At 35.1% G+C, this 13995-nt stretch overlaps 2 protein-coding genes across 2 annotated transcripts; one reads left to right on the top strand and one right to left on the bottom strand.

The window, feature by feature from the left end:
• The first annotated feature begins 845 nt into the window (after window positions 1–845).
• LOC102124141 (putative vomeronasal receptor-like protein 4) lies at window positions 846–2067 on the top strand. Its single transcript, XM_065541168.1, is given in 3 exon segments — window positions 846–863; window positions 1170–1354; window positions 1356–2067. Coding segments are annotated over 3 exon segments (915 nt in total).
• A 7557-nt stretch (window positions 2068–9624) lies between these two features.
• On the bottom strand, window positions 9625–11430 carry LOC101865451 (14-3-3 protein epsilon). The gene has a single exon (XM_045389166.3). The coding sequence runs from the start codon at window positions 11184–11186 to the stop codon at window positions 10593–10595; it is 594 nt and encodes a 197-aa protein (XP_045245101.2). The 5' UTR covers window positions 11187–11430; the 3' UTR covers window positions 9625–10592.
• Between the last annotated feature and the right edge of the window lie 2565 nt (window positions 11431–13995).

Genomic DNA, 13995 nt, shown 5'->3' on the forward strand with positions numbered 1-13995 from the left:
TTATCTTCTTGGTAACTGAGAGGAAAATATTTAAAAATGTGTTCTGAGATAAAGAGAGATCATATAATAAATCTCTGGGATGTGAACTAAACAGAGACAGCCAGAACTATTTCTATATTATACACAGTAAATTAGGGTTTCATTAAGCACAATAATGTACCCCAGTCCCTATAAGCATATTGACATCTGAATTTCAAGATATCACATTACACATTACAATTCATGACAAAGAGAATATAAGGGTGCAGATAGGATAAAAATTGCTAATATGCTGAAGAAATATCATGAATTATCATGGTGAGTCCAGTAAAATCACAGGGGTCAAAAACCATGGAAGAGTGATGATGAATAAATTGTATCAAAATGATAGATCATGAGAAAGACTCAACCTAATGTATTTTTAATTGTTTTAGTGAGTCTTTTCACATTAACATGCATTCAATTCAAGTGTACAAATACTATCCATTTTATATGCCTAATTGAAGTGGTAAATATAAAATGAGAGAACATAAAACAAGGATATGATTACTGAGATGAAGGCCAAGGTACATGAGGAATACAGGTAGTGTGCCCCTTAGACAGGCATAATTGAAAATGTATTTATTATGTATATTCATAATAAATATATATGTATATATTTATTTGGTTTAGAAAATAGTATAAGAGATACATTATCAAGAATTTATATAAGATGGGGTTAATCAAGAAAATGAGGGTAAAATAAAAATAATGATAATGGTAATAATTTTGAACACTGACGAAAGAACATTGATGACACAAATCTATTTTTTTCAGGTCTTCAAAATACGTTTCTTCTACGTCATTAGGATGAACACACATTTCATATGTTATCTTTGAAAAAGGCCTTTTCTTTTCTTTTTTTTTTTTTTAGACGGAGTCTCGCTCCGTTGCCCAGGCTGGAGTGCAGTGGCGTGATCTCGGCTCACTGCAAGCTCTGCCTTCCGGGTTCACGCCATTCTCCTGCCTCAGCCTCCCAAGTAGCTGGGACTACAGGTGCCCGCCACCACATCCAGCTTTTTGTATTTTTAGTAGAGACTGGGTTTCACTGTGTTAGCCAGGATGGTCTGGATCTCCTGACCTCATGATCCAACTGCCTCAGCCTCCCAAAGTGCTGGGATTACAGGCGTGAGCCACTGCGCCCGGCCAAGGTCTTCTATTTTCAAGCTGGCATTGGAATTTCAGCCAACATATTTCTTCTTCTCTGGCACATTTTTACATTCTTTGAGTATAGCAAGCCTAAAAACCATGACCTGATCATCTGTCACTTGGCCTTTGTCCAGATAGTGATGCTAGTCATTGCAGCAAAGTTATTGTCTCCAGATATGTTTGAGTCAGAATTTTCAGAATAACTTCAGATGTAAGGCTGTGTTCTGCACATACAAGGTAGTGAGGGGCCTCTCTATCTGCAACACCTCTTTCCTGAGCATGCTTCAGACCATCACCATCAGCCCCAACACCTCCTGGTTGGTGAGATTTAAACATAAAATCACAAAACACAATATCCTAGGTTTATTATTTTTTTGGTCCCTCAATTTGTCTTTCAACAGTGACATGATAATCTACATTGTAGGTTTTTCCAATGTGACCCAGCTAATTCTGAATGTCAGTAAATACTGCTCACTTTCTCCAATGAACGTCATCATCAGAAGGCTGTTTGTTACTCTGTCGTTATCCGGAGATGTCCTCCTTGTAGGAATCATGCTGCTCTCAAGTGCATACATCGTGATTCTCTTGTCCAGGCATCAGAGGCGCTCCCAGCACCTTCACAGCACTAGCTTTTTATTAAGAACCTCCCCAGAGAAAAGGGCCACCAAGACCATCTTGCTGCTGGTGAGTTTCTTTGTGGTTATGTACTCACTGGACTTAATTGTCTCATCCTCCACAATGCTGTTATGGGTATTCAGCCCTGTCATCTACAGTGTCCACAAGTTTATGGTCAATGCCTATGCCACTGTCAGTCGTATGGTGCTAATCAGATCTGATAAGAGAATCATCAGTATTCTGCCAAAGGTTCACTGGAAGTGCCATCCCTTTTTAACAAGTTAGTGATAAAATTTCCTAAAAATTATTTTGCTGTCATCAATTATTTAAAAACACAGAATTTGCTATCCGATTTAAATAAAACATGTGGAATTTCACTTTCATAATATCTTTTTTTTTTAGATGGAATCTCACTCTGTTGCCCAGGCTGGAATACAATGGTGCGATCTCGGCTCATTGCAGCCTCTGCCTCCTGTGTTCAAGCAATTCTCCTGTTTCGACTTCTAAAGTAGCTAGTAGTCATGTGTCACCATGCTCAGCTAATTTTTTTTTTTTTTTTAAAAGACAGGGTTTAGCCATGTTTGCCAGGCTGGTCTTGAACTACTGACCTCAAGTGATCAGCCTACTTCAGCCTCTCAAAGTGCTGAAATTACAGGTGTGAGCCACTGCACCCAGCCTATCTCAATTTTTTTTTTTTTAATTTCCTGGTGCTAAGAACTATATGTTGTTCTCAGTTCAGGGTCCCCCATGATTTAATAGTCCCAAAGCATGTCTCTCACTACTTAATTTTAATTTTACCTTTATACAGGAAAACATTTTCTTTTTTTTTTTTTTTTAAGATGGAGTTTCACTCTTGTCTCCCAAGCTAGAGTGCAGTGGCATGATCTCGGCTCACTGCAGCCTCCGCCTCCCAGGTTCAAGCGATTCTCCTGCCTCAGCCTCCTGAGGAGCTGATATTACAGGTGCCTGCTACCACGCCTGGCTAAGTTTTGTATTTTTAGTAGACAGGGTTTCACCATGTTGGCCAGGCTGGTCTCGAACTTCTGACCTCAAATGATCTGCCCACCTCGGCCTCCCAAAGTGCTGGGATTACAGGTGTGAGCCACTGTGCCTGGCCAGGAAAACATCATTTTTCTGAGTGTATGTTTATGTGACTTCTATTAGCAAGCATATCACTCAGGGTTATTACTTTTGAAAAAATATATACATATTTTGAGATGGAATTGTGCTCTTGTTGTCAGGCTGGAGTGCAAGGTGAGATTTTGGCTCACTGCAACCTCTGCTCCCAGGTTCAAGGGATTCTCCTGCCTCAGCCTCCCCAGCAGCTGGGATTACAGGCATGTGCCACCACACAGGGCTAATTTTGTATTTTATTAGAGACGGAATTTCTCCATGTTGGTCAGGCTGGTCTCGAACTCTTGACCTCAGGTGATTCGCTCTCCTTGGCCTCCCAAAGTGCTGGGATTACAGGTGTGAGCCACCGCACCCAGCTGAATAATTTTTCTAAGCATGCTTTTAAAATTTATTTTTAATTGAAGATAACATTGTACAAGTTTATTATGCACAACAAAAGGTTTCAAAGTACATATAGATTGTAAAATAATTAAATTTAGCTAATTAACAAATGCATTATCTAAGTTATTACTTTGTGGTGAGAACATTTAACATCCATTATCTTTGCCCTTTTCAAGACTGTACAATCTCATAAGTAACTATAGCCACCTTGCTATTTAAAAAACAGCATTAAATTTATTTCTCTGATAAAATTGTAATTATATTCCTTTTGGCCAAGATTTTTTATCCTCCTCTCCCCTCTAATCACTTCAGCATTTAGTAACTATTTTATATTTTATAACCATTTTAGTCTCAATAGTGCATAAGGGTTTCCTTCTCTCCACATATTGCTAACACTTGTTATCTTTTGTCTTCTTGATAATGACCATGCTAATTTAAGTAAAGTAACAACTATATTACTTTTACATTTCCCTGATGACTAATGATTTTGAGCATGTTTTCATACACCTGTCAACTATATATATATATATCTTGTTTTGAGAAATATCTATTCAGGTTTTCACTCATTTTAAAATTGGGTGATTATTATTATTATTTCTGCTGTTGCGTTATTTGAGTCCCTTAGATGTTAACCCCTTGTCAGATGCACAGTTTGCACATTTTCTTCCATTCTGTAGTTTTTTTTTTTTTTTTAGACAGAGTCTCGCTCTTGTTGCCCAGGCTGGAGTGCAGTGGCGTGATCTCAGCTCACTGCAACCTCTGTCTCCCAGGCTCAAGTGATTCTCCTGCCTCAGCCTCCCCGGTAGCTGGGACTACAGGCACCTACCACCATGCCCAGCTAATTTTCTGTACTGTTAGTAGAGAGGGGCTTCACCACGTTGGCCAGGCTGGTTGCAAACTCCTGACCTCAAGTGGTCCACCACCTCAGCCTCCCAAAGTGCTGAGATTACAGGCGTGAGCCACCACACCTGGCCTGTAGTTTGTCTTTTCACTCTGTTGATTATTTTTTATGCCATGTAGAAGCTTTTACTTTAACATTTTAGCAACTTTTTTTTCTGTTTTCTGGCTTATACAAAGGTGAGACATTTTGCTCTCACTGCTTTTATGAGCTTTTTCTTTGTGTTGGTGTTATGAAGTTTGACCTTTTTTTAAATTAAGGTTTATTTTATTTAAAATTGACATATAATTGTACACATTTAAGGATACAGTGTGATATTTCAGTGCATTTATTCATTGTATAATAGAACCAGAATAATTAACACAGCCATTGTTTTCAACATTTGTTATTCCTCTGTGCTGATAACATGCAAAATTCTCTCTTCTAGCTAACTTAACCTATATAATAACATATTATTATTAGTTATAGTCACCCTACTTTGTGTAATATAACACAAAAAATTATTCTTTCTGTTATTTTTAAATTTTTTTAAATTTTTTTTTTTTTTTTTTTTTTTTTGAGACAGAGTCTCGCTCTGTTACCCAGGTTGGAGTGCAGTTGCACAATCTGCTCACTACAACCTCTGCCTTCAGGGTTCAAGCAATTCGTGTGTCTCAGCCTCCCATGTAGCCGGGATTACAGGCACTCGCCACCATGACTGGCTAATTTTTGCATTTTTTGTAGAGACAAGGTTTCACCATGTTGGCCAGGCTGGTCTCGAACTCCTGGCCTCAGGTGATCCACCTGCCTCTGTCTCCCTCCCAAAGTGCTAGGATTACATGTGTGAGTCACCATGTCCTGCCTATTCTTTCTTTTAAATGATAATGTTGCATTCATTGGCAAACCTGTTCTCATCTCTTCCTCCCCACATCCTTTCCAGCCTCTGGTAACCACCATTTTACTCTACTTCCATGAGATCAGCTTTAAATTTTACATAAAAATGATATCATGTGGTGTTTGTCTTTCTATGCTTGGCATATTTTACTTAACATAATGTCCTCCACGTACATCCATGTTGCTGTGAATGACAGATGTTTTAGAAAAAACAGTATGTAGATTCTTCCAAAAATTAAAAATAGAACTACCCTATGATTCAGCAATTTCAATACTGGGTATATATCAAAAGGAAATAAAATCAGTATGTCAAGGAGGCAACATTAATTACTACCATGTTTATTGCAGTACTAATCCTAATAGCCAGACTATCACTTTACTTAAGAATGCTTTAATCTCTTTTTGATATATTACACTTCTAAACTTTTAAAGGATTTAAAGGTTTTCAGTTTTAGAAGCTATTTAATCACCAATTCTTTAAATATTTCATTTTTCATATAGTCTAGTAAAGCAATTAGATGTTCATTTCTTCTCAATCCAATCTTCATATATGTATAAATATATTTCATTCTCTATTAATTTGCCTCCTGTAAAATATGTAACTACATCAATTTTGCTTAGTATTCTATTTTATTGGCCTCTTGTCAGCTCAGTGTATTTTAATATGTAACCCATACGTTGTACATTACACTGCTTCACCACATTTGTAATAGCTTACTTTCAATTTGCTTTTTTTTCAGATATGACTTGAGAAGCTTATAGTTTTTTTTTTTCATTGCCCATTACTTTGGTTTTCTGTTTTTCCATTGTATTGAAAAATATTTAAACATAAGTCAAATATCTGATGTTTATGTACCATACAATTTCTTTTGACCCTTCATCTTGGTAGTTTATATATTAGTGTGCAAGTTATGTATTAGTGTGCAACATAATATATAACTTAGTTTTCACATATGGAAGATATCATACTTGGAATGTCTCCAGTCTGTGTGTTTCTTTGCTGATTCCATTTGCCTTGTTGGAAGTTGAACGCACATGAATCTGACATTCTTGTGATTAGTTCTGTCTGAATAGAGCATGTGCTTCTTAAATTGACTACTCCTCTGGATTATTCCTTTTATTTACTCCTGGTCCTGGGAATTTCTCATATTTTTCTTCAACTATATTTAGCATAAGATGGATTGTTTTAACTTCTCGACAATTTTAATTATCTGTATTAAATGTTTAAAGTATATATTATTTTCCTGAAAAGCATAAATAGCAACAGTTGCATACATTAGTAAAATATGTCTCATAGATTGTCTATGACATAAAATATCATCTCGTGCAAAATCTCAAGGTTTTTCGTGTAGAAGACCTCCTTCCCAATACATCACATTGTAATAATTTGTGAAGTGTGATTATTTTTACTACTATGTATGTATTACATATGTATTATGCACAAATTTCAGAAACACTCCAATGAATATATAGCCAGAATTACTGTTTTATATAATATAAAGCTAATATGGGTTAAAGCATTTACCTTAATTCAGATTTTTTCTACAATTACCATTCTCTCTCGTTAGCACTTTCCTGATATCAAAAACATAATATGGATTTAGATTTTTAATTTAATCCAGAAGATGTTGAAAATGGTTCTAAATGGAGTTTACATGTGGCCAGATAATACTTGTTAATTACCTTTAACTTTTTTTTTTTACATTTATCGATATATAAAATAAACTAAAAGTGTATATATTTAGGATTTAGAATATGATGTTTTGAGACATGTACACATTTTTTAATTAACTCGGTTAAGCTAGTTAACGTATTTATCACTTTCCATACTTTATGTGTTTGCATGTGAGTGGGTATGGTGAGATTACTTGAGATTTGATTTTGAAAAAATTTGAAGTATACAGTATTATTAACTATTGTCACCAGTCTATATGTTACCTTCTCAGCATTTATTTTATAGCTGAAAGTATGTATATTTTGACTGATACCCTGTCATTTCCTGCCACATCCTGGCCTGTAATAATTATTATTCTTCTTTTCCTATGACTCTGAGTTTTTAAAGATTTCACATAAATACTTGTTTTTTTGTATCTGGCTTATTTCACTTAGCATAATGTCTTCATGGTTCTTCAATGTTGCTGAAAAAGGCAGAATTTTCATCTTTATTAAAGATAAATTACATATACATATATATTTATTATAGTTACTTTACATATTCATCTATATATGCTAAGTAGTAACCTCTCTATCAAGTTATTTTCTCTATATTATCATTCAAATATAATATTGTTTTGCATTTACTATTATTAAAATTAATTTCCTGTCTTTAAAAAATTTTCATAAAGTTTATGGGGTCAATTCAATCTGCCCTCTTGATAAAAGCCAAAGTTATATGTCAGGTTTACTAATTTGGATTAGATTGAGATTTTTATTGCCTCAAATAATAAATATAAGCATTAAGGATAAAAATATAATTATATTCTTCATCTTACAACAAAGAAAACTTTGGGTTATTTATTGGACAAAAGACTTACTCTATATTATTATTTCTATTTTTGTGTCACCTAAACATTTATTACACTTAGAATACCACAAAATAGGAATAAATAAATTGGTAGTCACAAATTATGAAAGTAAAATTAAGAAATAAGATATACTTCCCAGAGACTGTTTGTAACAAAAATAAATGAAATATGTTTTAGGTGATGCATATTCTAATTCCTCTGATTTGATTATTATATATTATATGCTTGTATCAAACTATCACATGTACTACATAAAGATGTGCCACTATTATGTGTCTGTAACAATTAAAAATAAAAAAAGTCTATATGAATATATATGTATATATAAACAATCACGTAACAAGTAAAGTATTAATTAAAATATTTCCACAAAGAAAAGTTTAGGGCCTGACATCTTATGTGTCAAATTCAATGAATATTTAATAAATAATATCAATTGTTTAAAAAAACTTTCAAAAATTGAAAAGAAATTTATACTTTCTAACACACAACATTAGAACTATTATACAATAAAATAAAGTATACAACAAAAATAAAAAAAGTTCTCCAGATTGAAAAATAACAAATAAAGATTTTTTTTGCAGATGATATAATTTTCTATATAAAAATACATAAGTTCAATAAAATATCCCTAGAACTATAAACAAGTTAATTAATGTCACAAAATGAAAGGTCAGAAAACAAAATTAAATTGCAGTTATAGATGAAATAACTCAACAATGAAAATGAAATAAAAAATATATTTATAATAGCAATAAGCAGAAATGTTAAAGTTTTAAAAAGAAATACAAATATGTTATACTCTATTTTTTAATTCACAAAAATCATAGAACTGAATAAATTAACGTACATTAAATAATCAAGTTTTAAATCACCATTTTTAAGATTAGAATATCTCACAGGTTGATCTACAGATTCAACAAAATATCTTCAAAGTTTTAACTATTTCTAATGGAAATTGACAAGTTCTTCCCAAAAACAAATATAGATAAGCTGGGCTTGGTGGCTCATGCCTGTAAACCCAGTGCTTTGGGAGGCTGAGGTTGGAGGACTGCTTGAGGCCTGGAGTTGAAAACCAGCCTGGGCAACATAGGAAGGTACTGTGTCTACAAGGATAAAAAAATAAAATTAGCTGGATATGGAAGCGCATGCCTGTAGCCCCACCTACTTGGGAGGCTGAGGTGGTGGAATTGCTTGAGCACATGCGTTTGAGGTAACAGTGAGCTTTGACTGATCCACCTCACTCCAGCCTGAGTGGCAGAGTGAGACCCTGTCTCTAAAAAAAGATTTAAAAAACAATATAAATGTGCACAGAATACCAAATACACAAAACAGTTTTTAACAAGAAAAATAAAACAATTTATACTTTTTGATATGAATTCTTATTACCTAGGATAGATTCATGTAATTAATAGAATATATTTGAAGATGCAGCCGGGTGTGGTAGTTCATGTCTGTAATCCCAGCACTTTGGGAGGCTGAGGTGGGTGGATCACCTAAGGTCAGGAGTTCGAGACCAACCTGGCCAACATGGTGAAATTCCATCTCACTGACAAATACAAAAAAATTAGCCAGGCGTGGTGGTGCATACCTGTAATCCTAGCTACTTGGGAGGCTGAGGTAGGAGAATCACTTGAACCTGGGAGGTGGAAGTGGCAGTGAGCTGAGATCCCACCATTGCACTCCAGCCTGGGCAACAGAGCAAACGTCTCAGAAAAAAAAAAAAAAAAAAAAAAAAAAAAAAAAAAAAAAAAAAAAAAAAAAAAATCCATTTAAAAACACGTTCATTTATGGCAAATTAACATTCACAAAAGTTCCAAAAAATTTCAGTGTGGAAGAAACATCTTTTCCAAGAATGTTTCTAAGAAAATTGGCTATAAACATTTAAAATAAGAAGTCAGATCCCATCTCAAATCAAACACATACTGAAATACTTAATATGAGCTGTAAAGCTAAATGTAAGAGCTAAAATGACAACTTTTTTACAAGAAACACAGAAGTAATTTTTTATAATCTTGTATTCGATAATGATTATTTATTTTTTACATTTAGGTTTGTTTTATTTAAGTTTAATGTTAATTCCATGCTGTGTTTCAGTAAGAACAATACAGATTCTGTATCTGTGGCTCCAGTCAGATATCCAGTAGTACAAATTAGCTTCAAGTTACATATACTGAACAGAAGTGATTGAGCTAGCAGAGGGGAGGAGTGAGGGGAAGCAGGTAGGGGGAGGGAGAAGGAGTAGAAACAAATAATTGAACATGCATGCAGGCTTTTCCACACCACCTGCAACCCTAACCCGCTTCAGTGGGAGAGTAAAAGTAGGCAAGAATGAGCAGCCACGATTGTTGAACTGTTATTAGCACCATGCTTTTCAGCAACATTTCTGTAGAGTTTGAAAAACTTTTTACAGCAAAACCATTTCAAAACTCCCTCCCCAAACAATCTTTAACCATGTCAAGCTAACACCGAATTACTTTCAAACATTGGTATAAAATACGGTTTAAACAATTAGAAAAACGAAAAATGATACCACTTATGCCTCTATAGTGTGATTAACATCTTCCTTAGACGCTTGCATCATCTAGAAGCATCACCTAATGGCTTTCAAACGTAATTTCCATTTCTAATGGTAATCTTGCCACATCTGGCACGGGGACAATACAGTAATGCTGAAAAAGCCTCTATGCAGTCCTGTTAGTGTCTTAAAGAACCTAAAAGCTGGGACCAGTAAAATCCACAGAAATTCACTCTTGCCTTTAAGAATTTTTGAAAACTGTTAAAAAAACAAAAACAAACAAAAAAGCAGGGCAGGAACCTAAATTCTGAGGCCAAATGTAAAAGTCAGATTTGGCGGTTCTTAGGGACAATGGGGAGTTTCCAAGGGACGGGATGGGGAAGAGTGGGGTGGTCAGGGATGGTTTCTCTTGTTGGTTTTTATGTCTCACTGATTTTCATCTTCCACGTCCTGCAGCGCTTCTTTATTCTGTTCTTCATCATCACCCTGCATGCCCGAAGTCCATAGTGTCCTTATAGCTTTCTTCACTCAGCATATCCAGTTCTGCAATTGTGTCATCAAAAGCTGCTTTTGCCAACCTGCAGGCATAGTCAGGGGAATTAAGAATTTCGTAGTAGAATACAGAAAAATTGAGAGCAAGACCTAAGTGAATAGGATGCGTTGGTGGAAGTTCTGTCATTGCAATATCACTAGCAGCTTTATAAGCCGCTAGGCTGTTCTCCACAGCCTCCTTCCTGTCATTTCCTGTGGCAAATTCTGCCAGATACCTGTGGTAGTCCCCTTTCATTTTATAATGGAAAACTTTGGACTCGCCAGTGTTAGCTGCTGGAATGAGGTTTTTGTCCAGTACATCCAGAACGTCACAGCAGAGTAACTTTAGCTCAGTCTCAATCATTTGCCGATATTCCCAAATCATTTTTAGCTTGTCTTCTCCTTCTTTTTCTTCTTTCTGTTCAATGCTGCTGATTATTCTCCAGGAGGCTCTTCTAGCTCCAATCACATTCTTATATGCAATAGATAGGAGGTTTATTTCTTCAACTGTCAGTTCCACATCCATCCCTGCTACTTTCTTCATTGATTACACCATTTCTTGGACGATACTGCGGGTTCAGTTCCAGAGCACGCTGTATTGCGCAGCCTGCTTGGCCAGCTTTGCCTGGTACCAAATCCCCTCGATCATCCACAGCAGCAGCCGCTCTTACAGGGTCTGCGAGACGGATGTAAGCGGATAGTGTCTCTGACTGTGGCTCCGCTGCTGGGCAGCAAAAATGGCGGCACCTCAATCAGGGACTTTGCCCTGCGCAGGCGGAAAACTGCTCAACTCTATGGCAACCGCTCCCTGGCAACTAATGATTTCTTAAAAAACACAACAAAAAAGCACAATCAAGAAGAAACTGATAAACTTCATCAAATTGAAAAAACATTTTTTTATACACCAAGAAGAATATGTAATCTAAGCTGCATAATGAGAGACAATATTTCAAATTATCTATCTTTTTAGGCTCTAGTATCTGGAACACAAACAAAACCAAAACAAACTCTTATATGTCAATAATAAAAGGACAAATTACCAATTAAAAACGGTCAAGGGACTTGAATATATGTTTCACCAAAGAAGATGTACAAATTGCTAATATGAACATAAAAATATGCTCAATGTATTTTGCTATTAGGAAAATAAAAATCAAATCACAATGGGATAACAATGAACAAACTATACTGGCTATAGCAAAGAGACAATAACAAGTGTCGACAAATGTGGAAAGTATGGAATTTCTATGCATTGCAGCTGGAAAGGCAAAATAATGCAGTCATTTTGTAAAACAATTTGGCAATTCTTCAAAATTTTAAACACAGAATTGCCACATGGCCCTGAAGTATTTTTCCACACATGTATGCAAAGGAAATGAAAACCTAAGGCACACAAAGACTTGTATGTGTATGTTCATAGCAGCAATGTTTATAAGAGCCAACAGGGAATACCATCGAAATATCCATCAGCCAGTAAAAAAATATGTGTCATATTTATGCAATAAAATTCTTAGCAATCAAAGGGAATTAAGCAATAATCCATGCTACATTGGAAATAAACCTCAAAAATAGTAAACGAAGTGAAACAAACTAGGTTTTAAACAGACTACATAATTTATAATTCCACATATAAGAAGAGTCCATAAAAAGCTCATTGATAGACAGAAAATAAACTAATGGATGTCTAAGGCCTGGGTGATGGTGGAAAGTGAATGAAAACAAGACAGATTTTACTCAGGGATGATGAACATATTTTAAAGTTAGTTGTGATAATCTATATATAACTCTGTTAAAATATTAAAAACAGGCTGGGCGCGATGGCTCATGCCTGTAATCCTAGCACTTTGGGAGGCCCAGACAGGCAGATCATTTGAGGCCAGGATTTTGAGACCAGCCTGACCAACGTGGTGAAACACCCATCTCTACTAAAAGTACAAACAAATTAGCTGGGCGTAGTGACACATGCCTGTAGTTCCAGAGGCTCAGGTAGGAGAATCACTTGAACCGGGAGGTAGAAGTTACAATGAGGCGATCCCGCCACTGCACTCCAGACTGTGCGATGGAGCAAGACTCCGTCTCAAAAAATAAAATAAAATAAAATAAAAAATAAAACATTGATATTTACAATGAAAATGTCATTGTATTATATAAATTATATCCCATTAAAGCCTATCAAAAACAAGCATGCCATAAGTGTTAAAATAACTTCTGACTTTAGGCAACCCAAGTAACAGACTCTTAGCACCAAAGTTATTTCTGCTGATTTAATAAATATTAAAGAAAGAAGAAGAAGATACTTTAAATACCACAAGAGGACACAAGTGCAACCAAAAACATTATAGAGGTTACGTAAGCAAAAAGAAAACAGTTTTTAAGGAGTATTTATGGATAGGAACCACCTGGTTTTACTAGACTAGGAGAGTGAAGTGATTTACAGAAGAGTACTCTAACTCACAGATTGTTACAAATAAGTAATGATGTCATCATAGAATGAGGAAAAATTAAAAATTAATTATTAACTAAAAATATTTGGAGAAGCAATCTAACATAAAGTTGGTTGATGGCACCTGTCTCTGCAGTTAGAGTAGCCTATTGCTAATGCAAAAGCTGCACATTCATTGCTTCTTCAAAACCAATCTTGATACCCAAATCTGATACTAATCTCTAAATTTATTACTATAATTTATGAGAAGATATTTGCCTATTTTTTATTACATAACGTGGCTAATGTTCAGTATTTGAAGGTTTTTATTAAAAATAACCTTAAATTTTTTATTTAAAACTCATTATGGAAATTAAAAATGTAAACAAAGATATAAAAATTATACAAAAATTCCTGAGTACCCATCACAAGGCTCCAGCCATTTTTTTTGTCTTTCATTTTCAATTATTAACTCCATTTTTTTTGTAAAATGTTAAAAGTAAATATAAAAATCTGTATTGTTAAATTTGTAGAAATTTTGTACCTCTAACAAAAACAAAACAAAACAATGAAAATATTACTATGATTCCTCATAAACTTTTTTTTTTTTTTGAGACAGAATTTTGCTCTGTTGCCCAGCCTGGAGTGCTGTGGCGCGATCTCAGCTCACTGCAACCTCCACCTCCCAGGTTCAAGGGATTCTCCTGCTTCAGCCTCCCAAGTAGCTGGGACTACAGGTACATGCCAACAAGCCCAGCTAATTTTTTGTACTTTTAGTAGAGATGGGGTTTCACTATGTTAGCCAGGATGGTGTTGAACTCCTGACCTCGTGTTCTGCCTGCCTCGGCCTCCCAAAGGGCTGGGATTACAAGTGTGAGCCACCACGCCTGGCCAAAAATATTTTTAAATATATATTTGTGTATATATTTAT

This window comes from Macaca fascicularis, chromosome 3, assembly GCF_037993035.2.
Source record: "Macaca fascicularis isolate 582-1 chromosome 3, T2T-MFA8v1.1".
NCBI classification, from domain to species: Eukaryota; Metazoa; Chordata; class Mammalia; order Primates; family Cercopithecidae; genus Macaca; species Macaca fascicularis.

Bases quoted from the DNA above. Each gene is read 5' to 3' on its own strand.
- LOC101865451 (XM_045389166.3), bottom strand. From the start codon at position 11,186: ATGAAGAAAGTAGCAGGGATGGATGTGGAACTGACAGTTGAAGAAATA.